This window comes from Lutra lutra, chromosome 15, assembly GCF_902655055.1.
Source record: "Lutra lutra chromosome 15, mLutLut1.2, whole genome shotgun sequence".
NCBI lineage: Eukaryota > Metazoa > Chordata > Mammalia > Carnivora > Mustelidae > Lutra > Lutra lutra.
This window is the reverse complement of record NC_062292.1, coordinates 11,699,088-11,725,045: the sequence shown is the minus strand read 5'-3', so window position 1 is coordinate 11,725,045 and position 25,958 is coordinate 11,699,088. Positions and strand designations below refer to the sequence as shown.

The 25,958-nt window shown below is 41.8% G+C and overlaps 1 protein-coding gene across 7 annotated transcripts in view; it reads left to right on the top strand.

The window, feature by feature from the left end:
* The window catches only part of AHCTF1 (AT-hook containing transcription factor 1), an 82,758-nt gene that overhangs the window by 54,473 nt on the left and 2,327 nt on the right, over window positions 1-25,958 (top strand). For all 7 annotated transcript variants that reach the window (XM_047703944.1, XM_047703943.1, XM_047703941.1 and 4 more), the window contains 13 exons: window positions 3,015-3,159; window positions 3,237-3,368; window positions 4,081-4,231; window positions 4,701-4,851; window positions 5,169-5,261; window positions 7,919-8,096; window positions 9,830-10,033; window positions 11,285-11,699; window positions 13,020-13,143; window positions 15,110-15,195; window positions 16,748-16,956; window positions 18,492-20,490; window positions 25,008-25,141. In XM_047703944.1, the coding sequence (XP_047559900.1) occupies window positions 3,015-3,159; window positions 3,237-3,368; window positions 4,081-4,231; window positions 4,701-4,851; window positions 5,169-5,261; window positions 7,919-8,096; window positions 9,830-10,033; window positions 11,285-11,699; window positions 13,020-13,143; window positions 15,110-15,195; window positions 16,748-16,956; window positions 18,492-20,490; window positions 25,008-25,141 (4,021 nt within the window). The remainder of the gene's footprint in view (window positions 1-3,014; window positions 3,160-3,236; window positions 3,369-4,080; window positions 4,232-4,700; window positions 4,852-5,168; window positions 5,262-7,918; window positions 8,097-9,829; window positions 10,034-11,284; window positions 11,700-13,019; window positions 13,144-15,109; window positions 15,196-16,747; window positions 16,957-18,491; window positions 20,491-25,007; window positions 25,142-25,958) is intronic.

Genomic DNA, 25,958 nt, shown 5'->3' with positions numbered 1-25,958 from the left:
TTTCTTATTTTTAAAATTTATGTCATTGTTGGCAATGGAACAGGCTTTCTTGAAGTTGGAGATAGTGTTGTCTCCTGCTAGAGGGGAAATGGAAAAAAACATTATCATTTGTCCTTTGCCTTCAAGTATACTCTCCTGGTAGATTAATATTCGATAAGTCATAAATCTTACTCTATTTGCTCAATTAGGAGTGGACATCATGCTTTGAATTGGAAAATTTCCATGGACTGGTGGAGGGTCAGGAATTAGGGTTGGTTTTTGTTTTGTTTTGTTTTTAATTTTCAATAGTAAAATACTTACATGCTTCCAAAAGGTTCAGAAGGATACACAGTGATTTTCCAGCCTGCTATGCTGCTTCTTGGTACCCGTCAGTGTTAATAATTTCTAGTGGTGGACCTATGTAAGCAAATACATGTATGTTTCTTCCCCCTCCTACTTAAACCCTCCCACCCCACCTTTTTGAAAGCATTTAATGAACCTCCCTCAGCGTGGCTTCAAGCTACTAGGATGCAGGCCCCAGCCCCGCCATGACACACAACCTTCATCTCCTCAGCTCTTCTGCTGAAGAAGTTCGCCCTTCGTGATGACGGGCTGTTTGGGGAGCGTTCCTTTCCCCAAAGCTTTGTAGTAGTCCCATCATAGCACATCATTGATGGGAGCAGCTCCAGGCCCATTTCTGGCTGCATTTACCCTTCAGCAACCTCCCCCCACCACCCCTACACAAACAGTGCTAAAATACAAACAGCACACTCTATGTCTTGCTACAGTGTACTTTTTCCTGTTTAATTTGGACTTGATATCCTGATAGGACAAAGAGACTTCCCTTACTTTTGACAGTTGTGTAGTAGTTCCCTGTGATGTGCTGTGTCGGTATTTATCGAACCAGCTCCCCTCAGTGAACATTTAGGTATTTTCCAGTCTGTTGCTATTTTAACCATTGCCGTGAGTAACCACACATTTTACACAGGTGCAGATTTCGTTTGTAAGACATAAAAATCCCAAAAGTGGAACTACTGGGGGAAGGGACATTTGATAGCTCACGGCACACTGACCTCATGAGGGTTAGGCCACTTTACTTCCATCACCTGTGCCCTTCAGTATTTGTTCATCTGCTGGGTGAAAGTGGTAATAGAGTAACAGGTTTCATCTCACCAAAATAATAAGAGAATGCGCCTTTTCGTAAAGATGCTATTTCCTGCTTGTGACCTGCCTTTTGTTTTTGTGTGTGTGGTTGAGATTATTCTTCCTAACATGTTAGAGCTTTTTGTGTGTTACGGATAGTAATCCATACGGGTTTTTTTCCCCTCTTGTTTGTCATTTGTCTTTTTACTTTGTTTTAGAATGGATTTTGTTATGTTGAAAATCATGAAATCAGAATTATCAGTATTTTGACTTTTGTGTTCGTTTTTTCACTTTAATGTCATTTTTTATTTTTAGTTCTCTTCATGGTATCTGCTACCACTTTTATGGTTTTTGTTTTATCATTTAGGTATTGATTTATCTGAAATTTATTTTGGTAAAAGCATTTTTAAAAGAAGATTTCAGTGTATACAGAAATAGAATAGTATGGTGAAGGTTCCATATACAAGTCTTACGTCGGATTCAACAAATAGATTGTCCTACCTACTTCAACTTTATGTTCATATGGTTTCTTTTTAATTTATGGTGATATACTTATTCATCCTTCTTGTTTATTTTTCTGTCTATAAAAATGTGCTCATTTTAATACTCCCATATTTTTTAGGCAGGAAAAAATTTACCCCCCTAAGACACTCAGGTTTATAACAACCATACTCTCCTCCCTGTCCTGGTATGGGGTGAAATACAAGGCAGTTTTAGATTTTTAGGGAATACCTGTAAATTTGTTAGTTATCTGGGTTCTTAAGCTTTGTAAGTCCTGCAGAGTATATTAAAATATACTGGTCCCAAAACAATAAAATGAACAGCTGGCCCTGCCTGGCCCGTCAGCAGAGGGAGCCCTTTTCTTCCCTGAGGAACTTTGTATCCACAGAAGTCTGGGTCAGTGCTATGTGAATTATTCTTCCATGTATTTCCATGCTGAATATTAATCGATGTGACTTAGTTCACATATTCTGTGTTTCTTATATGTGTCTTGGTTATTTATTAACAAGTCTTTATGTCAGTATTTGTGACTGTTTCAATAACCACAGCTAAAGCTTTTTTATGAAGTTGTCCATTGAAACCAAAATTATGTGTTGACTTAGAATTTGGTAAATGATGGCTTTTTTAAGAAAAATTATTTCCCTGATATTCGTATGTACTTGCCATGTTTTTATTCTACCTCTCACAGCCCCGAAAGTTTTCAGCCCCTCCAAAAGTTCTGACAATTTTAGTGTATATCTTTCAGGACATTTTGTTACCTATTTAAGTAAATAAGTACATAAACATTTATAGGCTTTGTTTATTGGTTAATTTTTTTACAATTATAGTCACTGTTGATACAGTTTGAAGCTTGGTTTTTTGTTTTTCAAGAGTGTGTCATGAGAAATACTTGTTTGATGTCTCGCTGCCCACAGAAGACAGTGTCTCGTGGCCCCCACATGGTGTCTCCCTAATTTAACCCGTGTTTTCCAGTCAGCTCTTGCTTATAGATCAGTCAGAATATTCTTTGAGATAAGCCCATCAGCATCCCATACACACAATGTTGCACGTGTAGGTCTTTGCTTCCTTGCCCTTCCTCTGCTCTCCTGCCTGGCGTGCATCCGTAAGGGCCTGGCTTTCTCTGCTGCACCACAGTGATCCTTATCTTCTCACTCCCATGTATGCTCTGTGCTTTCCTGTCCCGTACTCCAGTAACAACCCAGCACAGCCTCACACGAAGTCTGCTCGTGAGATCAGCAAACGTCATGATGCCGTGATGTGTGTTTAAGAAAAGCTCAGAGTTCTCCTGCGTTACAAACCCAGAGTGTCACTGAGATTCTGTAGGTGGGTCGCTCGTTTGGAAAGCTTCCAACGGCTTTTCTAACACTAGGCCTTGCGGAACACTGTTTCAGGTACATGGTGGAGGCCTGGACATTCCTGCGGCAGCACTCCACCAGTCTGAACGTCGAGCAGCTCCTGACGCACACGTACAAAGTCTGCCAGGAGACAGGCCTCATGGAGGACTTGCTGAAGCTGCCTTTCACAGACCTCGAGCAGGTAACAGTGCCCCAGCACGCACTTGTCGGAAATGCAGGAGGAGGGAGTAGCTGACGAGTGTTTTTGGTTCTTCCTAGGACTGCTTGGTGAGATTCTTGCGGTCCAGCACCAATGTTCGGAATCATGAATTCCTTCTGGTTCACTATCTGCAGCGTGCCAATTACGTCTCTGCCCTGAGGCTGAATCAAACTCTGAAGACCAACTTTTCGGTATATAGTGAAATGTGTTCCATTATGGGGGCCAAGAGAGTAAGGAGAAGTGGTAACTTTGTTGTGTGAGAGTTTCTAGCTCGGTAACCACCTGGTTTCTTCGTATCCCCTTGACCTTGGAGATCCCTCGTCTGACCTTCCCTAGCACGGTGGGAACAGGACATTATTACTTACCTGGTCCATTTACATAGGCCATTTCTATTTAGGTAACTGCCCACAGTCCTGCCAGCCTAACCACTTCACTTGTGGGGAGCTAGAGGAGGAGGTAGTAGAAGAGCAGTGGGAGTTGCGTGGTGCGAGGAGCCTGGACTTCAGGGCTCAGACAGATGCTCTTTTGTGCTCTGTGCTTGGAACACATTCTCTGAGCCTTGGTTCTTCCATCAGTAAAATGACAGTATCTGTTTGTGGGGATGCATACGATGTGTCAGAGGTGACCTGTCGCCTGACCCACATAGATACTTGGTACGTGATGACCATTGTTGTTAGTCGTGGAGAAAACTCGAGCCTGGGCAGGGGAGGGGTGGAACTTAGGACAGATGGGGACTGATGATGCAATCAGGTGTGTGTAGGAGGTCCTTGGTTTGGAAGAATGGATATGGGAGAAGGAAGATATTGTTAGGTATTCAGAATTGTGTTTTAAATGGTAAATACATAAACATAAACATAGCACTTTTGAAGAATAAATGTTTACGGTTTATGGCATGTTTAATAGAATGACCGTGATCCTCGTTTGCGGGAGAGATCAGAGGTTCGAAATGCTATAGTAGAGCAGTATGGGAAAGTCCTTCCTAAAATCCAGCGAAGATTAGCCGTTGAGCAAGCTAAGCCTTACCACCTGTCCACATCACCAGTTCTTCGAGAAGGTAAGATTTGATTGAATACTATCATAAAAACATATCTTTGGTGAGAAAGGACATCAAGTAATTTATCTCCTGAAACTATTGTTCTCACATTCAGCTCACTTTTGCTTTGATTCATTATGGTGGCGTGCTATTTTTTTTTTTTTTTTTTTAGTGGGTCGCCCTGCTCTCCCCAAATGTAAAGCTTTCTTAGAGGTTTTTATAGCTGATTTATTAGCGCAGAACAGAATAAAGGATCTCGTTTTATTTCGTTTGGACACTCCCGTCCACCTTTTAGAGAACATGTATAGTAAATTATCACCACCTCTCAAAAGTCCCAAGTTCTATTTCTGCATAGATGTTGCTGAACTAAGTATAACCTGTAACTGCTTATCTTGTGAGCCCTATGTCCTAGTCACTCATATTCATCTTCTGGTAAAATCCTGGTTTAGAGAGGAAAGTAAACCGTAAACTTGCATTCTTTGTTTTACAGTTTCTAGACCCCAACCATTATCCACTGTTACAAAGCAAGCTGCAGCAGGGGCTGTGTTAACAAGATCTGCTTTCATCAGTAATGTGTTGTCTAAAATCGGAGAGATTTGGGCATGCACTGAACCTAAAGGTGGCACCTCAGCCTCCAAGAGGTACACTTCCCTTAACACCTGTTATGGTCTTGCCGCTCGTTTTTCTTTCCCTGGTATCCAAAGCAATCATGAACCATCCAGCCTTAGAGTTTATTAGTCTGTGTAAAAAGGAAAAACTCTATGTTGACTATTTTGATTGTAGGAAAATTGTTTTGTCTTTAAAAGCAGTTATGTTTATTGTTATTTGCAAATAAGCAGAAAGGTACAAAGTAAAAAGTGAAAGCCCTCCTCTCCTACCTGATAACGCCTTCTTTTAAAGCACAGTTTAATACTCTTTGTAATACATACTGAGAAGTTACATTTTTATTTTCTTGTAGTCCTAAAAGAGAACCATCTCCTCTGCCACATCTGCAAGTGCCTGAGGCATTTGTTGGAACACCAATTTTAAAAGCATCACAAAAAGCTTCTAGGTAAGACTTAGTTAAATCATTTTAAAGTCACAATGTTAGATGATAATTACACTGTCATTTTTAATTACCTTTAAAATGTTGCAGTATTTTAAATTCTTGAATGAGTTTTTAATAATTTTTTAATGCTTTTCATTTTTTTTTTTTTTAATAATTTGGGAAGTAGCATAGTAATTTTAGCACCAGCTGCTAGCCTGCTTAGAATTTTGGCTTAATGATTTCAGATGCTTAGAGAAAAGAAGTGAACTTTGTTTTATTAAAAATCATGAGCAAAATAAACTGTTAACTTCTTTTAATACAATTTCCTTGTTGACTGATTCCTGAATGAAGGTTATTTTTGGAAATCGTTAACTAATTTTGGCTTATTGAAACTTCTGTATGACAGAGCGCACTAAAATGCCTTCCGTGGCTTCAGATCAGTGATACTTGTACAACTTAAACTGTGATATTAGAGAAATAAATAGTAAGTCAAACTTCTATATCCAAGATGAAATGGTAATTGTATTTCATCTCAGAATATTGGGTAGTTGCAAAAGATATTCATATTCTCAATAGCAGAGAACAAGTGTCTCAAAGCATGCTTATGATCGTTACAAATTTGTTTACATTTTATCAACAAAATTATGTTATTTTTGAAAATAAAATGATCTGAATTTACAATCAAATAAGGTACTCAGAATAAGTTAATAATTTACAAACAGATGGAGTCAAAGCTGTTTAGAATGGGCATATTTTCAAAGCATGAGAGGGTTTACTGTTTGGGGGGTTTGGATTTAATTAGATTGATGTTGTTTTCCTTTAATTACCAGGAAGATTATTTCAAATAAAAGTCATTATTATTATCATTCTGTTTTCCTAGCAGTAGTTCCAGTTTTTTCCCCACAAGTCACTTTTTCTCAGTCCCTTTGTACTTTAATAGATCTGGGGTTCAAGAAGGGAGCAATTAATAAAAGTTTTCAGACTCATGACTAATGGCCTAAGGACCTAAAGAAAAAGAAGTATTATGAGAATCCTTCAAAGCTATGATTAACTCAGATGGAAGAAAGTCAATTGAGGTGTGAATATTTATTTTTATAGAAATCATTCTGTTCCCTAATACTGTTTTTCAAACTGGTTTGCATTAGTGGGTAGTGAGTAAACTTAATGGCTTGTGACTGGCATATCTTTCGGTGGAATAGCAGAGGTCGTATCCCTGGGTACTGCGTATAGTAAGGCTAGTGCTGTGCTGTGCAGTGTGTGTTTTGTGTGTTTGTTTGATATGAAATGCATTACTAATGTGTACCATGCCCAAAGATTTGTGGAAATCCTAAGATATGATGCAGTATTTAACATTTTTAAAGAGGATATAATAACAGAATATCATAGTCAAAAAATATTTTCTTGATAATTGTTTTAGTATAATTTAGATACATTGTCTTATTAGTATAAGAATTTTGCTTTTACTCAGTAGGTACCTTTGTTGGACAGACCCTGCTTTTGAGAAGGAGTCCTTCATAATGATTAAACACCTTGAGCAGGAATACTAGCACAGTGCAAGACAACTAACAAAATTCCAATTTGGGATAGTTCAGTATAAAAGTGAGCAAATGGTTTACAAATAACAGATTTTGAATACAGGTGAAGTAGAGAAGGAAAAGAAGAATTAGACAATAGAGAAACAAATGTTAGTGGCCTGATGGGAATTCTTGGTTTGGTGGAAATCTCTCAAAGCTGTGCTTAGTACAGAATAAGAAGCAGTAAGGATTAAGGAAATGCTTCCAGTAATATTTCCCACCGGGCACCAGGCTGGGTCTTCAGGCATCCATCTGTGATCTGTGTTCATCTACTATCCCAACTGTGAAGATCTCATTTGAAGGTAGAGGATGGGAAGACAAGGCATAGCCATGTGGTGTTTTTATTCCCGGGCACGGGGACATGCTGGACCTTTCTGGTCATTCTCAGCCGAACCAGAGTCATTTTAGGGAAGTAAAAATATATTGTTTGTATTGCTAGGAAATTGTCCGTAAAATAGACTATTCATTAGGAAATTGCCTATGCAAATGGCCCATTAGAAATTGTAACCTGAAAATTTCACTTTAAATTCTTTATCTGTAAGTTTTTAAACTGTTGGGACTATGCATATTTAATACAAGTTACTGATGAGGTTAGTTTTATCATTTGCATGAACTACATTAGGACTTTATAGAAAACCAGCAGAATCTGGAGATTCCATTTGTCATTGAACTCTTTAATTTGAAAAAATTAACTTTTTGTGTGTGTTGGTGCTCAGTCTTTTATTGCAATAAAAACCATAAAGGTAAAGCAAGCCAGTATTCATTATGTATATCACATGTAGATAAAAGGAATTTTTATGTGTTCATAAAAATGAATTTATTTATTTTATAGTGATTATTGGTAAAAGGGCGGGGGACTAGAGCTTTCTTTTTTATCGTTATCCAGAATTCCTAATTCTCGGTTTTACTACTGAATTAATTTTCTGACTTTTTTTAAGTATGATATTAATATCCTCACTGAACTTACAATTTCATGTGGTTACCCTATTTTAACAGTGAATATGGAATCTAATGGCATACTAAATTTTTTGTTTGTGTTTTCACCATAACTTGATAAGTTAGTCACCTGGATCTTTCTGTGTACATGTGTGTGTGCTGTGCTTACAGGCCGCTGGATCTGGTCGTCCATCCTGTGCGCCAGCCTTGTCAGCGTTTGGGGTTTATTCAGCAAACCCCCAAAAGATCTCCTGTATACCTAGCATCCAGTTCATTGTTGAAAGGATCACATCACAGTCCCTCTCGGACTGTAGAACTACATGTGCTTGAAACTCCTTTTGTGGTGAAGGTGAGTATTAGATACCTCGTGTTCGTAGTAAAGCTAGGAAGTTCTCACTTGTCCCACAGCAGGGAGAAATAAGCCATCTCTGATATCTCTGGATAACTGACAGCTTTAAGCCTTTGTGGGGTGGGGCGGGGTGGGGAGCACCTTTTTTTTTTAATCTTCTTAAATAAGACTTTACAAGACTTGACCTTCTGTGCTTCCCTGATGTTGTACTCAAGGTTAACAGTTACAATTACATTGTTGTTCGGAGAGTAACCCAAGTCTCTGGTTATTACAAGTTGAAACCTTAATTTAAAACCTCTGAAAACAGTTTTCACATTCCTGGGTTTGCCCCCACCCCATGCCATTTCTGCTGCCATTTTGCTGTTACTTCTTCCTTCTGTCAGATGCTTTTAGTTCTCTGGTTTCTTTTTAATTTACATTCTCTCACTCCTTTGATGAAACTGCACTCTGTTACTCCTTCTTACTAGCAGTAAATCTGTCTTAATTCCTTTTCCTCCACCATCTCTGATAAATAATTAGTTGGGAAACCATGAAACTAGACTTATGGTGGCAGGGAGCAGGCACCTTTTCCCATCCCGTTGTCAGAATGGTTTCACAGCAGTTGTGTGCACTGGCTACTTGTCCAGTGTTGTGGATTGAGTCTTGGAGGTGCCCTACCTTCATTTCTTTCCATTGTTTCTGGATATTCAGCATAGAGAGTGAAGCTAGGGGCTTCTTGCTTTTTCTTTCCTTCTTATTCTTCTTCTTTTTGTTTAATTTATAAGAGAGAGAACAAGCAAGGGAAGAGTGGGAGAGGGAGAGGGAGAAGAAGCAGGCTCACCTCTGAGGGAGCTGACATGAGACTCAGTCTCAGGACTCTGGGATCATGACCTGGGCAGAAGGCAGACACTTAACCAACTGAGCCACTGAGGCACCCCTGATTCTTACTTTCTGAGGTGAATAAAAGATAGTTCAACAAATGTCAGTCCTAAAATAGTTACTGAAAGAAGTGGTAAGAGAAGGTTGGTGAGTGCCTGATATTTACTCTCCAGGGCTGTCATTCCAGTTTTCATCCATTAAAAAAATCACATTTTGTATTCTCTAAATCAAGGAATAATTTTGTGTCTGCTACCAAAAGTAGTCTTGAAAAAGAATCAGTATAACCTAACAGATATAATGGAATTTGGTGATCTAATGGGGTACAACCATCTGTGTTGCTAGTCCTTCAGAGGAGAAGTGAAGGGAAGGAATTATTGAAGCTAAATAGCTTCTGTGCTAATTATTGTTATTCTGGTAAATCAGGATTCTCATAAGTCATCAGTTACTGTTGTGATGAAATTGTATTTCTTATAAAACATTCTTAAAGTCAGGCTTATCATTTTGTATTAATTTGCTGTAATTAAGCTTGGTTCTTTTATACACACACTGTCCTTTCTCTTCACCTAACTAAAGTTTTGTAGGGACCCATTAAATAATTTATCTCTGCACTCTTTATTAACGTATTAAACTGGGAATAACCAAGACCTTAAGAGTGATTGTGGGTGTAGTTTTATGTTTTGTAGCCTTAGGTATAGAAATCTCTTGGGTAGAATTTTTTATTTTCTTTCCAGCAGTCTATAATAAAACTTTTTACTGATGTGTTTATTGGAGTTGAGTATATAGGCACCATTGTGACTCAGTTGGCCTTCTCTGTCCTTAATGTAAGTGGCTTTTACAAATACTAATGGTGGAATTCTGTCCGTTGTTTGTTGCAGAGAGCGAAAACTTTGGCCATGTCAGTTACTTCTTCTGGATTTGCCGAGTTCACTCCTCAGTCCATCTTAAGATCTGGACTTCGAACACCACCTTTACCCTCTCCCTCTCTGTCACCTGGAAGATCCATTACCCCTCCTTCACGACTTAAGGAAACTAGAATTTCATTTATGGAAGAAAGCGTGGCCACAAAACGGACTCCTGGAGTAAGTTTGACAATATTTGGAACAAATTAAGACTATATTAGTATTTACAAGTAAAAAGATAAATCGATTTGCAAGGGGTGGGGAGAGAAAGAGCATGAGCCAGAGGAGGGGCAGAGGGAGAGGCAGACTCCCCACTGAGCAGGGAGCCTGACTCGAGGCTCTGTCCCAGGACCCTGAGATTATGACCTGACCCAGAGACAGATGCTTAACTGACTGAGCCATCCTGGTGCCCCAGATAAATCAATATGCCTATAGATATTTAAATACAATCTCATAGATAGGCATGAAATCAGAAAACATTGGTTCAGAAAAAATCTCATGGCACGGACTATCATTTACAACTGAAGTTTTAAAATAGGGCCCAGAAGCACCAAGTAAATTGCCTATAATCAAATGGCTAATTGGTAGCAGAAGTGGGACTATAGTCAAGATCTCCTAATTTTTTTTTTTTTTTAAAGGTTTTATGTATTTGACAGACAGAGATCACAAGTAGGCAGAGAGAGAGGAAAGGAAGCAGGCTCCCTGCTAAGCAGAGAGCCCAGTGTGGGGCTCAATCCCAGGACTCTGGGATCATGACCTGAGCGGCTTTAACCCACTGAGCCACCTAGGTGCCCCTCTTTTCTCTTTTTTTTTTTTCTTTTTTTTTTAAGATTTTATTTTTTATTTGACAGGTAGAGAGCACAAGTAGGCAGAGCAGCAGGCAGAGGAAAAGGGAGAAGTAGGCTCTCCACTGAGCAGGGAGCCCAATGCGGGGCTCAAACCCCGGACCCTGGGATCATGACCTGAGCCAAAGACATATGCTTAACCAACTGAACCACCCAGGCGCCCCAAGACCTCCTCATTTCTTAGTCTGTGTGTTTTGTTTTGTTTTGTTTTTACCTTATATTGTGTTGGCTGTCCTATTACTATGTTCCTAATTGGGTGTCGATTGAGACGGTATGTAGTCAGAGTTCCATTGTGGGTTAATAGGAAACCATTTAGTGGTAGTGGGTTGTCTTGCCTATTTTGTGTTTGAGTCTTTGAGAAATACCGTTTTATTCCCAATCAGGGAAACATTAACAACCATTAACTTTCATGTATCTGGAGAGAATGGATTTATAATAAGTGAGTTTTGACTGAGAAGAGAATCTAGAGAAATACCAAACATGAAAAGGTTGTAAGTAATCAGTTACTATTGATTGGAGATGGAGAGCTTAGACTTGACTGATTTCTCCTAGTAAATTATTTTTTTCAAAACCTTTTACTTGACAGGGTACAGATGACAGTAGGACGAAACTGTCTGTTACTACACCTCTCCATAAATGTGGAGGTCCAGCAAAAAGTGAATGGCTAAAGAACAAAGCCAAGACAACAGCCTTTTCCCTGAGTAGTCCTGAAAAGGACCATCAGGAAGTAGAATTAAGGTCCCAGGACACCCCTTCCCAGAGTTTGGAGAAACTGGATATGAGCCGAGAGAGTAGCGGAGCCTCCACCAGGTCAGACCAGACGACCTTGGAGTATCAGGATGCACCTTCCCCGGGAGACTTGGAAGACAGTTTCGTGGCCCCGAGGCCAAGGCGCTCTTCCACAGAACTCATTATCAATTTAACTGAAGCGACTGAGGAGGACAATGATAAAGATGCGCTTGAATCAGAAACGAGTCCTCCAGACCTGGAGAAACAAATGGGTAAGAACTCCTTTCTAGAGACTCAAAAATGTGTAGAAGTCTTCCCACCGTGCACAAAGCTTCAGGATTAAATAATCACACAATCCCAGTGTACTAGGTTCTAGACGCAATGCACACATCTGCCTTAAGGCCCTCTCTTACAGCTGTAAGAAGTAATAATACTGACTCTACAGTCTAGGGTGTTATAGTTTCTGACTTGTCCAGCACCCTCAACTTTCTGGAAGGCTGCTCAGAAATCAGGTCCATCATTCTCTTCATCATCCCTACCTCCAGAATAATCACTAGACAATCAAAACAGATACCCAGAGGCCCATGAATTTAGAGTCTTTATGTTTACTTCTATATCAAAAAGCTTTTGAGCTCCTACTGTCTGTGGAGAACAGGCGGGCCCCCCAGCGAGTGTGCTCCGTGTTGGGGAGCCTGCCACTGACTGCAAGTAATTTAGAGCCTAGTGGACTAGCTATATAAACAAACGAGCACTTACAGTGTAGCCAGAAAAACACTCTGGTAGTAGGCAAGGAAAGGGCCAGGGAAGCACCAGAGAGCGGGGAGACTTGGCCTAGAATCGGATCAGAAAATTCAGTCCATTTTTTGTTTCGTAGCCCTACACGGGTTTAACAAGCATATTTAAGGGTAACTCCTAACTTAGAATCTGTAAAACTAAATCACTTCAATAAATATCTGTGTCATACTGGTGTCTTTAGGGCTGTGATGTCTCTATGTAATAAACACAATCATTATTGCTCTAAGAGCCTAGGACTCATGAACAGCATCTGTCTACAAGTGTACATCAGTCCAGATGTGCTCTAAAACAGTAGAATGATAAAATGGAGGAGAATGTTCATGACAGTATCTTCATTGATGATTCCTAAAAAGAGGAGGCAATCTCAAATAGAAACTTTTTATTGTTTTCATGGGGGGTTATATAGCACAAACTATAGGATAAAATAGGCTAGAATTGCATCTCAGCTACTTACTAGGCCTGCGATAAGCACTGTAACCGTGTGCTTCTGTGTCCTCATCTGTGAAATGAGGATAATAGTCCCCCCCCCAACTTTGGTTGTCGAGGACTGAGTCGATCTATGTACAGCATCATACATTAGGCCCCGACTGAGAGAAGTGGTAGGGTATGGGGGGGCTCCCAGACTGGGTTCAGACTATTAGAAGGACCTGTTGCCATTCTGAGGCCAACAGAGTAAACCTAAAAGTACAAAAAAGCAGATCCAGCAGCTTGTTACAAGTAATCATCCAAGGAAGATCCTGAGTACTCATAACATGTGGCAGAAGTGGTCGTAACTATTGCTCATGCATGATCTGTAGGCACTGTCGCCCATCTGGAGACGAAGGACCTCTTGATTGAAGAGGAGGTACCTGCAAACCTCTGTCCCTTGCACCCCATTCCAGGAGGTGAAACTTCTTGCTGTGCTCCGCCAGCCCACGACGGGTAAGCTAGTAGGGAAGGCTTCACCTGTGCACGGAGTGTGACGAAGTGGTGAGCCGGTAGCTTTGTATTCCACACGTAGAGGAGCTTTTATTATATTTTATTTTATTTTATTTTAGTGGGCATTCCTACTTTGGCAGTGGTTTCTGTTACGAAGGACCTTCATTTGTATGAGCATGTGTTACAGAGTAGTTGCTGTGAAGTCTTAGATTGATGCTAGACATTTCTGGAACATACAGTCGTGATAAAGTGAGGCAGATCTCCTATATTCTTTGGGGATCGTGTTTCTGATGAAGCTGTGCATTCCTCTGGGCCCTCCTGGGTTCAGTGGTTTCAGGTAGATGAGGTGGGTCTCCTGTGGCACCAAGGTGGAATGCAGGGGCCGTGGCTTGGAGGCAGTTTTGTTCCTGCCGTTTGGTGAATACAAGATTCCAGCAAAGGTTTTCATTTGCAATGACTGCTTGAACTGTTACACTCCTGGTTGGTTTTATTCAGTGTCTGTACATTCAGGCACCGTACTAGACCATATGAGGTCTGCCAGCCTGAGGCCAGGTCCCAAACGGTTTATGGTCTGCACCAAGATGGGCAGCTTGTGTTAGACTGTAAACCACTACATCACTTCCTTTCCTGAAAGTCAGCTGAGCTCATCAGTGAGGTGACTGACGGCCCCTCTGGCAAAACCCCCTCCTCCCGTTGCAAGGCTGGATGCCTTGTGCCTTGACACCAGGGGCAGTGCTGTTGGAGAGGATACAGAAAAGTTGCAGCTTTGATTATTATGAAGTCGTGAGGGTGATTTACTGAGATTAATCCATATGTAACATGGTCCTTTAAGATACCCTAAGTGGTTCAGTGCTTTGTAAGACCTGAGGGAGTTCACACCCACCCACAGAAATCACTGTCGTAATAGTCACGTCTCACACACTGACCTCCATCATGTGCTTCCCTTCTGAGAAGACAAATCCTGATTAGCTGGATGGAATCTTCGCCAGGTCTCCAGAGAAAAGGTGGGAGGAAACAATATAAAAGCATTATGTAGGTTGATGATTTAATTCTAATGTTTCTTGAATTTTAATGAAAATACTATTGGCAATGGGTTTGACAGAGAATTGCAACAAATTGCAAAGCACAGAGTAATCACCTGACAGCAAACGTTGTGGTTACTGGTAATCTAGGTAAATCTAGGTAAATCACCATCATGACGAGCCTAGGTCCTTTAAAAATGTAAATGTATTAGTTGTTGCTTCTTGGTTATCCTAACATCATGAAACAGATATAAGTCTTACAAATACATCTGTAAGGGCATCTGTCTTCAGCTCAGGTCATGATCTCAGGGTCGTGGGATTGAGCCCCTCATCAAGCACATCTCCCTGCACATTTATAAAATGGGTATATATTCCAAATGTATGTTTTATTCTTGATTTTGCTTTATAATTTTATTTGTCCCATTTTTTAAAAACGAGCATGCTTTTATTAGGTTTTGGGAAAGGGTCTGTTCAGAATAGAGGGGATCACTGTGCCCATATTTCCAGAACTTATTTACACGAAGTGGCTTAATGTAGGTCCCACTGGTCTCCTACTGTGAGTCTTTTTTCATACTCTTTCCAGATAATACTAAAATATTGAACCTGATTTTACTGAGTATATAAGAAGTACTCCATCATATCCGAAGACTTAAGAATGTGCCCGCAGAAAATTAAAAACTGGCATAAGCGTAATTTCTGTTGACCAGCATTTCAAAACAATTTTATTTGTAGTTTAAGGCCATGCATATTAGAAAGTGGGAATACCAAATACAGTTTTATTCACTTACAAATGCTATAGTGCTACTCAAAATGAACTTGGGTGGTATTAAGTTCTCCAAACCTTGATTTTTTTATTACCAAAATGACAGCAGAGAGAGTGGGGTTAGAGCAGGGAAGAGCAGGTGGGATCTTCTCAAACACTAACGCATGTGTTTCTGTTTCTAAAGGAAAATCCTCACCCTGAAATCCCAGGTACCAGTTTTAGACGAAGGACTAGTATCCATTGAGACCTGCACCTCTACAGTTAGAGCAGGTAATAATCAATGTGTATATTATTTTGACTTTAGAATTACTTCATTTTAGGAGCACCTGAGTGGCTCAGTCGGTTGAACATCTCACTCTTGATTACAGCTCAGGTCATGACTTGAGGGTCATGGGGTAGCCCTGGTGTCTGGCTCCGTGCTAAGCGTGGAGCCTACCTGGGATTCTCTCCCTTGCCAACTTCCAACTCCCTCCCCCACCCTGGCTCACACATGAGCACATGCGCACACCCTCTCACTCTTGCTCTCGCTCTATCCCCCATGCTCCCCCCAAAATAACCCCCAAATAACCAAAAAAAGAATAATTTCAGTTTTAGTGTTTTATTGATTTATTTTAGTGTTCTATTCTTATAGAATATATATATATATTCTATAAGAATAGAACAATGAATAGAACACTTAAAACACTAAAACTGAAATTATTCTCAGTTCTTTCTCTTTGGTCAGGTTCTGTAGCTGTAAGTAGCCTGTGTTCTAGGGAGATGTATCTGCTATCAGAGCAGTGAGTTGCTTGTAAGGCACTTGGAGGTCTAATAGTAGACGTCTTAGAATGGTTTTTGTGGACATATTTTCCTTCAGAACATTAAAGAAGAGTAAAATTAATTACCAGTCCCCAGCCAGATGGCATATCGGCTTTTCGATCTTCTGGGACTTTGATAGCTACATGGGGCAATTTCTGTTATTTAACTGAAGACCGAGATTGGCTTTTTATTAGTAGAAAATAATTGCAAACAACTGCATTTATTCTAGGGAAATTAACAAATATGTAGAGTTCATTTATTTTTTTTTAATCCGGAGACCTTTTTTTTTTCTTCCTGTTACACACTGATAGTTGGAAGGTAAAGTGTGTGTTTTCCCATTCCTCTTTGCCACACGGACAGGTGAAAAACTTTCTTCATTTTGTTTTATAAGCTGTTTTTGTATATTAGGGATACTAGCCCCATTATCTGTTAAAAACATGCAAATGTTTTTTCCTAGTTTTTGTTTTTTTTTTAACTTTTAACTCTTTTTTAACTTACTGGGGTTCTTGGGTGGCTCAGTCTGTGGCCTTATGGATACTTTCTGCCGAAAGAGAACTACCTAGTCCTTTTCACAGTGAGATACGGCCCAGACTGCAGGTCCCTTTTGCCATTGTATACCTGCTCAGCGGGGGTAACTGATGGCCACTTGTCAGTCCCCTGATAACCATGATTTCCATCTTCAGTGAACAGGGAACAAACATTTGAGCTCCTCCAAGCAATTGTCCTCATACTGAAGTTTCGCAGTAAGGGCAGGAATTATACCTAAGTTGAAGAAAAAAACCACTATTGTCATTTTTAAATGTAAAACTTACCTTCGTGTGTTTGTAGAAAACAGATACGTATTGTTTAAACTGAATGGATACTGAAGAGATGGGATTAATATGTAAACCCTCACAGGCTTTTCCCCTGTAAGAAGTTGGGCAGTAGGACAGATTTTCAAGGAAATGTTCTCAAGCGCAATATGGCCTGTGCCTTTCTCTTGCTTCTCAAACAGTGTATGTGTGTGTGTGTGTTTTTCTTTCAGCTGTGGCCGATGTGCACAGTGATAGCAGAGACTCTGGGCTTGCTGCTCCTGAAAGTCCTGGGGTCTCTGACCATAAGTGCGACCAGGAAATAACACTGAACTTGCAGGAAGATCACAAAGTAGAACTTGATGTCCTGAAAGCAAGTGTTGACTTAGCGGAAGAAAAGCCTCCCGTTTCTGATGATCCTCCTGATCCTCAAGAAATTCATGTAAAAAACTAATTTTTTACTTTGTTGTTAGTTTTGGTTTAGTTAGGTTTCAAACCATAGTTTAAACCTAATGTATTCACTTACTTTGACTGCTGTATAAAAACCTCTTTATAATGTCCATTAGAAGAAAGCATGTAAATATTTTGTGGAATATAAACACATCCTTTAAGTGAGAAAGTGTTTTTCAGGAAAATCAAAAAGTTATGTTAAAGAAGTCAGAATTGTAACAATTTAATTTCTGCTTAGTATCTGGTTCAAATGAAAGTTCTTTTAGCCATGAGAAAACAGATACTGGCTACTGTAGAGACAAGTATGACAGCGAAACTATTCAGAGCATTTGAAAATAACTGAATACAGTTAGAGAGGATTGTTCCCCCATGCATACTTGTAGGAGAATGCTCATTAGCTGGCTGGGGTTTAACTTCTATAACATGAGAAGGGATTTCTTTTCTTTCTTCCTTTTTTCCTTTTCTTTTTTTGTACTTAATATGGCTTACGGTTTCTTAAAATTCCACCACGTTTCTTTTAATATCAACAGGCAACTATATATGATAAGTGAATGTAAGATTTAAAAAAAAAAAAAAAAAAACCTCTTCTAATTTATAGAAATGTGATTGTATAGTGTTTGGAAAGTTTCTTAAATCATAAAAATGTCATGGTTGTCCATATTCATTTTCATGAGTATTCTCACTGTAAAATGGATGGATAAAGTCCCCATTCCTTCAGCTGGGAAGCTAATAAAAATTGTGGGCGTGGTATGAGTGAGAATCCTCATTTCTGGGTATTTCCAGTCTTCATCTCACTGAATGTGGGGGGAGTGGGAAAATGTCATTGTCTAGGTGGGTGGTAATGTTCTACCTTCTTGGTCAGGAGATCTCTCTGTTACTCTCTACCTCCTCCTTTTTCTCCCCCTCCCTTACCAAAAGGTAAATGCAAGGACCATTCCTTCTTCCACCAAACCCTTGCAGGAGAGGTACTGAACTTGAAAGCCTTAGGAATTTCATGGTTTATGCAGCCCCAGCAAAGGGAAGAGGATTGAGTCTAGCCCAAGGGAGCTTATGTAGGTGAATTCTTCTTCAACCTTATGGGGATCATGCTGTTTAGAAAAAGTGTGGTTAGTTAGGGAATTTGGGGTTTACCATTAAAACAATTTGGGGATTGTCTTTTTCTCCAGTTAATGTTTTTTCTCGGGTGAGAACAGAATAAGTCCTTAAATTAGTATCATAGTAATTTTCAAGGTTTTATAAGGACTGTCTTTTTTAGCTAGGGAAATGTGAAATTTCTATTTTAATTCCATTTAGAATCTCAAAATCTTTTTCTGTCTAGTTATTTTGACCAAGTAATAATGTCTGATTGCTTAAAGGGATATTTTTTATAAAGTAAACCCATAAGTATATTCCATATCAAATGTAGTTTATGTTTAACAATTCATATGCCAAAGATGAGATGATTATTTAAAAACTGTATGCTTTAGGCTAAAATAAATGTACACATTAAAATTCTTTAACCAGTCTCTTATCTTTAATTCATTGTAGGTGACTGAACATGAAAAGCTTGGAGTTCAAGATTCAGGACACGAGGCTAGGAGTCTTGCATTTAACGAGTTGTATCCCTCAGGGACTCTTAAGCTCCAGTATAATTTTGATACCATTGAGCAACAGTTTTGTTACTTATCTGATAATAAAGACTCTGCTGAGTGTGACGTTCCTGAAGTAGATGGGGAACTTTTTGGGGCTCAGAGCAACTTTACCTTGATATTGGAAGGCGAAGAAGGAGAATTAGAGACCGGTGATTCTGCAGCATCTAATGTGTTAGCTCCAGCAGCAAATACAGCAGCTGAGGAAAAACACGTATGCAGTGGGGAAAACGGTGGACCTGGTGCAGTGTTGGCAACGGTCATAACTAGTGATCAGGAGTCCCAAAAGGTAGAGAACTTACCATATGTGCCTGAACCAATTAAAGTAGCAATCGCAGAAAATTTGCTAGATGTAATCAAAGACACAAGAAGTAAAGAAATTACTTCAGATACAGTGGAACAGCAGTCCGTTCATGAAAACATACCTTTAATAAGCCAGCAGGTCGTCACCAAGGTAGTCAAATCTACGTTGAAGACTGTTCAGGAAACAAGTACAATGACTATAAATGTGAGCCAGCTTGATGACACGATTTCCTCCAGAACGCGCAGAAGAGTACGTGTCCAAAACCCAAGTGTCCTATCAGCACAACAGGAAGAGTCTACAGCTATTGCTACTCCTGACACGCTGGGCCTTTCAGGTAGGAGGACTCGGAAAAGAAAAGAAATTTCCGGGTCTTCTGTAGGTGCTTCTTCTGATGTCAGAGTTCTCTCTCAGAACCAGCAAATACCTCAAAACCCTGGGACTCCCAGGAGAGGAAGGAAGAGAAGAGAAGATAATCAGGACGTGTTAGGAAATGATCATCCCATGGAACAGGATGTAGAGGTTACTCCAGTTGGCAGACTAAGGAGGGTAAAACCCTCTCAGCTGTTAGAACCAGAAACTGAAAAAAGTAAGCTTTCGTCTGTTACCAAAAAGACTCCTAAAGGAATTAAAAAATCTGTGGACTATCTGGAAAGCGTTGAAATGGTAGAAATGGTAGATCTAGATCTGAAAGTTAGTAAAGGAGCACGTCCCAGCGGAAGTACCCGAAAACTGAGAAGTGCCACTCTAGAAGCTTCTAAAAAAACAGGACATAGGTCAGTTGGAGAAACTAAGCTTTCGTCTGTTACCAAAAAGACTCCTAAAGGAATTAAAAAATCTTTGGACTATCTGGAGAGTGTTGAAATGGTAGATCTAGATCTGAAAGTCAGTAAAGGAGCACGTCCCAGTGGAAGTACCAGAAAACTGAGAAGTGCCACTCTAGAAGCTGCTGAAAGTAGAGGACATAAACCTGATGGAAAGTCCGTGGACCAGGCACTGCCTGTCGAGCCTTACGGAAGTCCTAAAAAGAGGGAATGTAGCACACTCGATGTCACAGAAGACTCCAGACTGGATTCCTCACAGCTGAGTCTTCAGGCAGAGTTTGGTAGACCTAGAAAACGTGGTAGACCGAGAAAAGTTAATCCATCTGAAGATGTTGGGTCCAGGGCTGTCAAGGAAGCAAAAAGTCCCAAGAGGAGGTCAGGAATTCTCAGCAGCCAGAAGAGGTCGACAAGAAAGACCCCGGCTAAAAGAAAGACTGATGTTGCAAAGACAGCTTTAGAAAAATCCGTTTTAGTGCCAAACGAGGAACTTACTCTGGTGACAGGCTCTAAGAAAAAGCTTACGAAAAGGACTGAAGATCCAAGCCAAACGTGTACATTAGGCCCAGTATCCGAAAAATACACTGATGAAGGAACGACAGCCATGGAAACTGACAACCCAGAAGAGAGGGTGCTTGCCCCAGCCACTCCACTGAAATCGTCCCGTAGCACGAGGACTCGATCTAGCAAGGCCATCTCGTTTCCCGACCTCTCTGAACTGAAAAATGAGTTTGTATTCTCTACTCCCGTGTCAAAGGTTTCAAAGAAAGAGAAAGGTACGTTTATTTCTATTCAAAGCACAGTTTTCTTCTTGCTCAAAGTCTTCAGCTTAAGATTCTGTTGTTTAAATCACAATTCAAGACTGTAATTATTTCTCCTAAAAATGATTAGTATTTACAGGGAATTCCCTCCCTCTCCCCCCCATAAAGAAAACACACGTTATCTTTAAATAGTAAAATTTAGAGATTTTATGTTTCAGGGACGCCTGGGTGGCTCAGTTGGTTGGGCGGCTGCCTTCGGCTCAGGTCATGATCCCAGCGTCCTGGGATCGAGTCCCACATCGGGCTCCTTGCTCAGCGGGGAGCCTGCTTCTCCCTCTGCCTCTGCCTGCCACTCTGTCTGCCTGTGCTCATGCTCTCTCTCTCTCTAACAAATAAATGAATAAAATCTTTAAAAAAAAAAAAAAAAGAAGAAGAAAAAGAGATTTTATGTTTCAAATTTTATCCTCAGATTCAGGAATTTTCTCATTCACTGTGACTGTTGAAGCCTTATAATTCACTTGACATGGGTTTAATCTTCTAGGATAGTATCATTTCTCTTCATTCTGCCCTGACATAAGTGACTTAATTTCTCCCCAGATAGGATCAGCATTTTTTTTAAAGATTTTATTTATTTGACAGAGATCACAAGTAGGCAGAGAAGCAGACAGAGAGAGGGAGAAGCAGGCTCCCTGCTCAGCAGAGAGCCCGATGTGGAGCTCGATCCCAGGACTCTGGGATCATGACCCAAGCCGAAGGCAGAGGCTTTAACCCACTGAGCCACCCAGGCACCCCTAGAATCGGCATTTTTAATCTAAGTGCAGCTGTGTTTGGCTCGTGTCCCAGCAGATATCCACAACCTCAAATTGTTTTAAAGGGAAGGAGGAGAATTTTATTGAATAGGATACAGAAATTATTTCAGTGCCTCCTCCCTGTTGCCCATAAATTGGCACGACTTCACATCTAGCCTCCCTCATTGCCCCTGATGAGCTCACAGCTGAATCATTGGGTTGGTATAGCACATCCCTTCCTTCCCCGCAGGGGTGACGTGTCTTCCCGAAGGTAAGAATATCTTTCTGTCTGTGCTATTAGGGTTTGGAGGGGGTGTTTCACTGAAGTGGCCAATTAGGAGAAAGGGTCTAAAAGATGATGATGAAGGAAATGTTGAGACGCTGGTGTAGCTGACAGAACCTGTTAGGGTCATTCTTGGCAAATGTGATAAAAATGGTTAGGTGTGCAAAATGTAGCCGTTCACTTAAGGCTAAAGATCTGAATTTCAGCAAAGCAGCTCAGGGACTCATAAGTAAAGTATGTGACTTTGTTGTATTTATTTAAACCTTTCAGAACTATTGAATATACTTCTAAAAGCATTAGTGAACATCCTGTAAAGTTAGTTGCCTCATGACTTGAGGAAGGCCACTAAAAATTTAAGCTGCTAAAAAATCTTCAGACTGAAAATTTTCTATATTCAGCATTCACTCTGCAAACACCTGTTTAAATGGATTCTGCAGTCATGCATTTTAGTTACATAGCCTGAGCCCAGGGAAGGGCCCTTTGCCATCAGATGGATCGGTTGTTTTACAAAGTAACTTGTAGTTGCCGGAGGTCCGTCTCCCTGCCCCCTACCCCAGTTTGTTAAAAATAGATCTTTGATTTTGTAGTGCTGTAGGATTCAGTTTTTCACAGCATGAGGAAAGGGAGGTCACGGCCATGCTCTCCATGGAGCAGAATGCAGTGACAGGAATATGTCTGAATTTAGCTCACTTGACTAAGCTGCTAGATCGGATCAATTTTAAATGAAATGTCGTAGGGTGAATAATTCTTTCACGCTTTCCTTGTGACTTAGAAAAGTGTAGCAGACACACAAATTGTGTTAATAGGTGGCACTAGCATCTCTGATCTTCGTCGTCTTTACGTATTTGGTGTCTATATGCCCACGGACTAGTTTTACTTGTTTCTGTAGTGAAATACATGCCAGCCGTAGAAAATGAGAAATTCAGTGTATACGGTCATCAGCAGGACCGATAAGCAGTGTTCACGTTTTCTTCCAGCTGTGTCTAGGGATGTATTCTGCTGCTTCTCCCCCCTCACTTCATGAGCATTTTCTGATCCTCTTGAATACTCTTCAGAACCGGGTGGGTGTTCGTGAGTCTGTGTGGCTCGTGGCTGCCCCACATCTCCCAATGGGCCGCACACGCTTGTAACACTCTCCTGTTACATACTGGAACTGTTGTCAGGTTCTCTCACGTTAAAAATAGGCACCTTGTTGCGGTAGAAGTGGTGAGAAATTGGGGACCGAGCTCTCTCGTTCCTGCCACTCAGTAGCTGGGCAACCAGTCCTTTCCCTTTGCCACATCGGGCTTCTCACTTGGACCACAAAGGGGACAGCGCCAGCCCTGCATCCTTCTGACCACAAAGCCATCACCAGCATCCGCGGCCGTCCTGCCTCTCTCGCCCTCCTGCTAGAGTCAGCCCTGCTCCCCTGCCCGTCCTCAGTGTGTCCTGCCAGCTCCCCCGGGAGGGTAGGAGGCACTGAGGAGCGGGCACGTATTCTCGTATGACGGGAAGGCAGTCAAAGAAACAGCCGTCTTAGAGTTTAGTTCAGGGTGTTTTACTGGTCAAGAGAACGTGAAGCTTGCCATCTCTGTGGATTTTGTCTACTTTCTGCTACTCAGCGGCAGATAGTGCAGAGGGGCCTGCCGTGGGCCTGAGGCCGAGCTGGTGTAGGTGTCTGTCTGGTGATCGGACTCCTGCTGCGGCGCAGTGAAGCGTCGCTGCTGTTCCTCCTGCCCCAGTGCGGGGAGGCTGAAGCTCGGGGAGACGGAGCCCCTGCACCGCGCAGGATACGCAGTGGCGTCCCGGAGCCCGCGGGCTGCCCGGACTCGTCGGGGCCGCTGACCAGTGCGTTCCTGGTGCTGAGGCCCGCACTCGGGAGCGCCTTAGGCCGGCAGAACTTGCCCTCAGGAAACGTCGAGAAGTGGGTGAGGAATGGACATGCCAGCAAGGATCACAAAGTCTTGTTGGGCTTAGTAGAAGCACATGTGGGAGAAACGGGGGAGGCCGGACGTTTTTGCCCAGGAGTGGAGGGTGTCCGCGTTTCCTTACTCGCTCCGTTGACCTGTAGGGGGAGACGCGGGGAGGAGCGCGAGCGGTCGGAGAAGCCAGAGCGGCTGTTGCTCCGGGTGGCCCGGAGAGGAAAGACAGCGTGTTTTCATTCCCTAGAAGGAACCTAGATAGCTTTCTTTTTAACGACCGGAGGGCAGTCACACCAGCTCCCCCGGCTGGCGCCGAGGCCGCCCCTTACCCGCTAGCAGCAGAGCGGACTTCGGTTTCCGACCTCGCCTTGGTTTTTTCTTGTAAGCATCATGTGCTTTAAAAGCAGAATTTGACGTCTTAGAGAAGTCTTGATTGTCTGATCGTCTCGCTGGGACTAGACTTGGAGAATTTTATTTCCGGACTGTAAGTTCTTGAAGTAGTAACCTCGTCACAAAGGCAGACGTCACTACAGCACTCCTCGCACGCCACGCACGCTGCTCGGATCCTCTCGTCTTCGCGGTGACGTTGTGGGTCCCGTCAGTGATCGCATTTTATAGAAACTGAGGCACAGAGGGGTTTAACCGATTTTCCGCCTGCAGAAGCTAGGACCCAGCTGGTGGCGGACGGCTTCACCGGCCGCTTCCACAAGCCACAGGGCTGCTTGCCGTGAGTCCAGAGACCCCGTGGCGAGAACAAAATCTAAGATGAAGTCTGTGATGTTTTTAGTTACATACTTTGAACCAGTTCTTAATTCAGCCATTTTTGTCTTTGAAATATCTTCCTGTCAGCCGGTTCTTCCACATTCATTACTTTCTCTGCTTGCTTTTTTCCTTTACAACGGGGACTTTTTTCTGTTGTTGCTTTGACCCAAGCAACTACCTCCGAATGAGCTGGAAGGAAAGAACTTTGGAGTGTTCTTTGAAGATAAAATTACTTTTGTAAACTAAAACCTTGTCTCTGGAATAGGTGGGCTTACGAAGCAAACTAGCTTAGCTTATGTACAAGATTGATGCTTCCCTTCCTAAGAACGTTTGAGGAGCAGTAAAGATTAGAAGTTGGGGCGCCTGGGTGGCTCGGTTGGTTAAGCCACTGCCTTCGGGTCAGGTCAGGATCCTGGGATCGAGTCCCGCATCAGGCTCCTTGTCCAGCAGGGAGCCTGCTTCTCCCTCTGCCTCTGCCTGCCTCTCCGCCTGCTTGTGCTCTCTCTGGCAAATAATAAAATCTTAAAAAAAAAAGATTTGAACTAGTTGACTGATACAGTTCTGAGCATTATAGGTTTTATTTTTCTACTGTAGCATTTAGTTTGAGGCATTAGATGTTCATGAATGTTGGGTTTGCCCCATTGTTCTTGTCCTCCTGGGGCGGCCGCTGTGTTCAGATGCTCGTGTCTTCCTACCGTGTCTTGTTTGTTCTAGGCTTTAAAAAAACCATAGGTAACAGAGATGGATGTAGATGGGCGTGGTTACAGTGTGTGTTCTTTTCTCCCTGCCTTGCTTTAGGGAAAAAAATAGAGGCTCCAGCACAGCTGCAAGAATTAGTTTCAGATTTATCTTCTCGGTTTGTCTTCTCGCCTCCTGCGTTAAGGACCAGGCGGAAAACCACATCTAACACATCCAGAGCGGGAGATGAACTGGTAAGAAGTACAGTTTATTCATGTGCTTATTCAGACATGCTCTGTACTCCGTTTCGGCCATGTTTCCTAAATAAACCTCTGGGGAAAGCGCAGAGTTTTAGACCAAAAGCCCCAGATCCCCTTGTCTGCACTTCTGTGGGCCTGCCCTTAGGGTACAGTGTGTCACCGATGGTGTGTTCCTGGTGGCTGCGGTTTAGATGACCCATTAGGGGAAAGGCTTCTAGCTTTCAGTGTCGCCTCAGAAGGACCCGGATATGTTTATCTAGATTAGAGGTCTGGGGTCCCTGAACTCCTGGGGTATCACACACACCCCACACCTGGAGAGAGCGTGTTTCAGAGGTGACTGTACCACCTGACTGCACATAACCCTAAAAATCAAAATAGCTCTAGGGCTGAGAGGGAGACAGACCCATATTTTAACGTTAATCTTAAACATTTCTTAAACTATCTGCTATGAGCCGGTTACTGTTGAAGGACAAAGACTTACACAGAAATCACTTGGGCAGATTCCTGGTCTTTCAGGAGCTCAGTTTAATTGGGGAGGCTGAAGCACGTAATTGTTTCCCGGTGTGGTAGGAGTCATTTATGCTCAAATAACCCTATAGACAGAAGGTAAAAGGCACCACTGGAAGAGAAAACTGGATCTCAGAGGCACAGAAGCCTGGCAGTACACGGGGGTGGGGCGCTGCTTACAAACAGGTGAACAGCCACGTGCACATTGAAGGAGGTACGAAGTGAATTCTAGGGAGGAAAACTAGTCTCTGATGGCCTGTTCCTTTACGAGATGATGAGAGCCTGGATGTGGACGGAGGCAGTG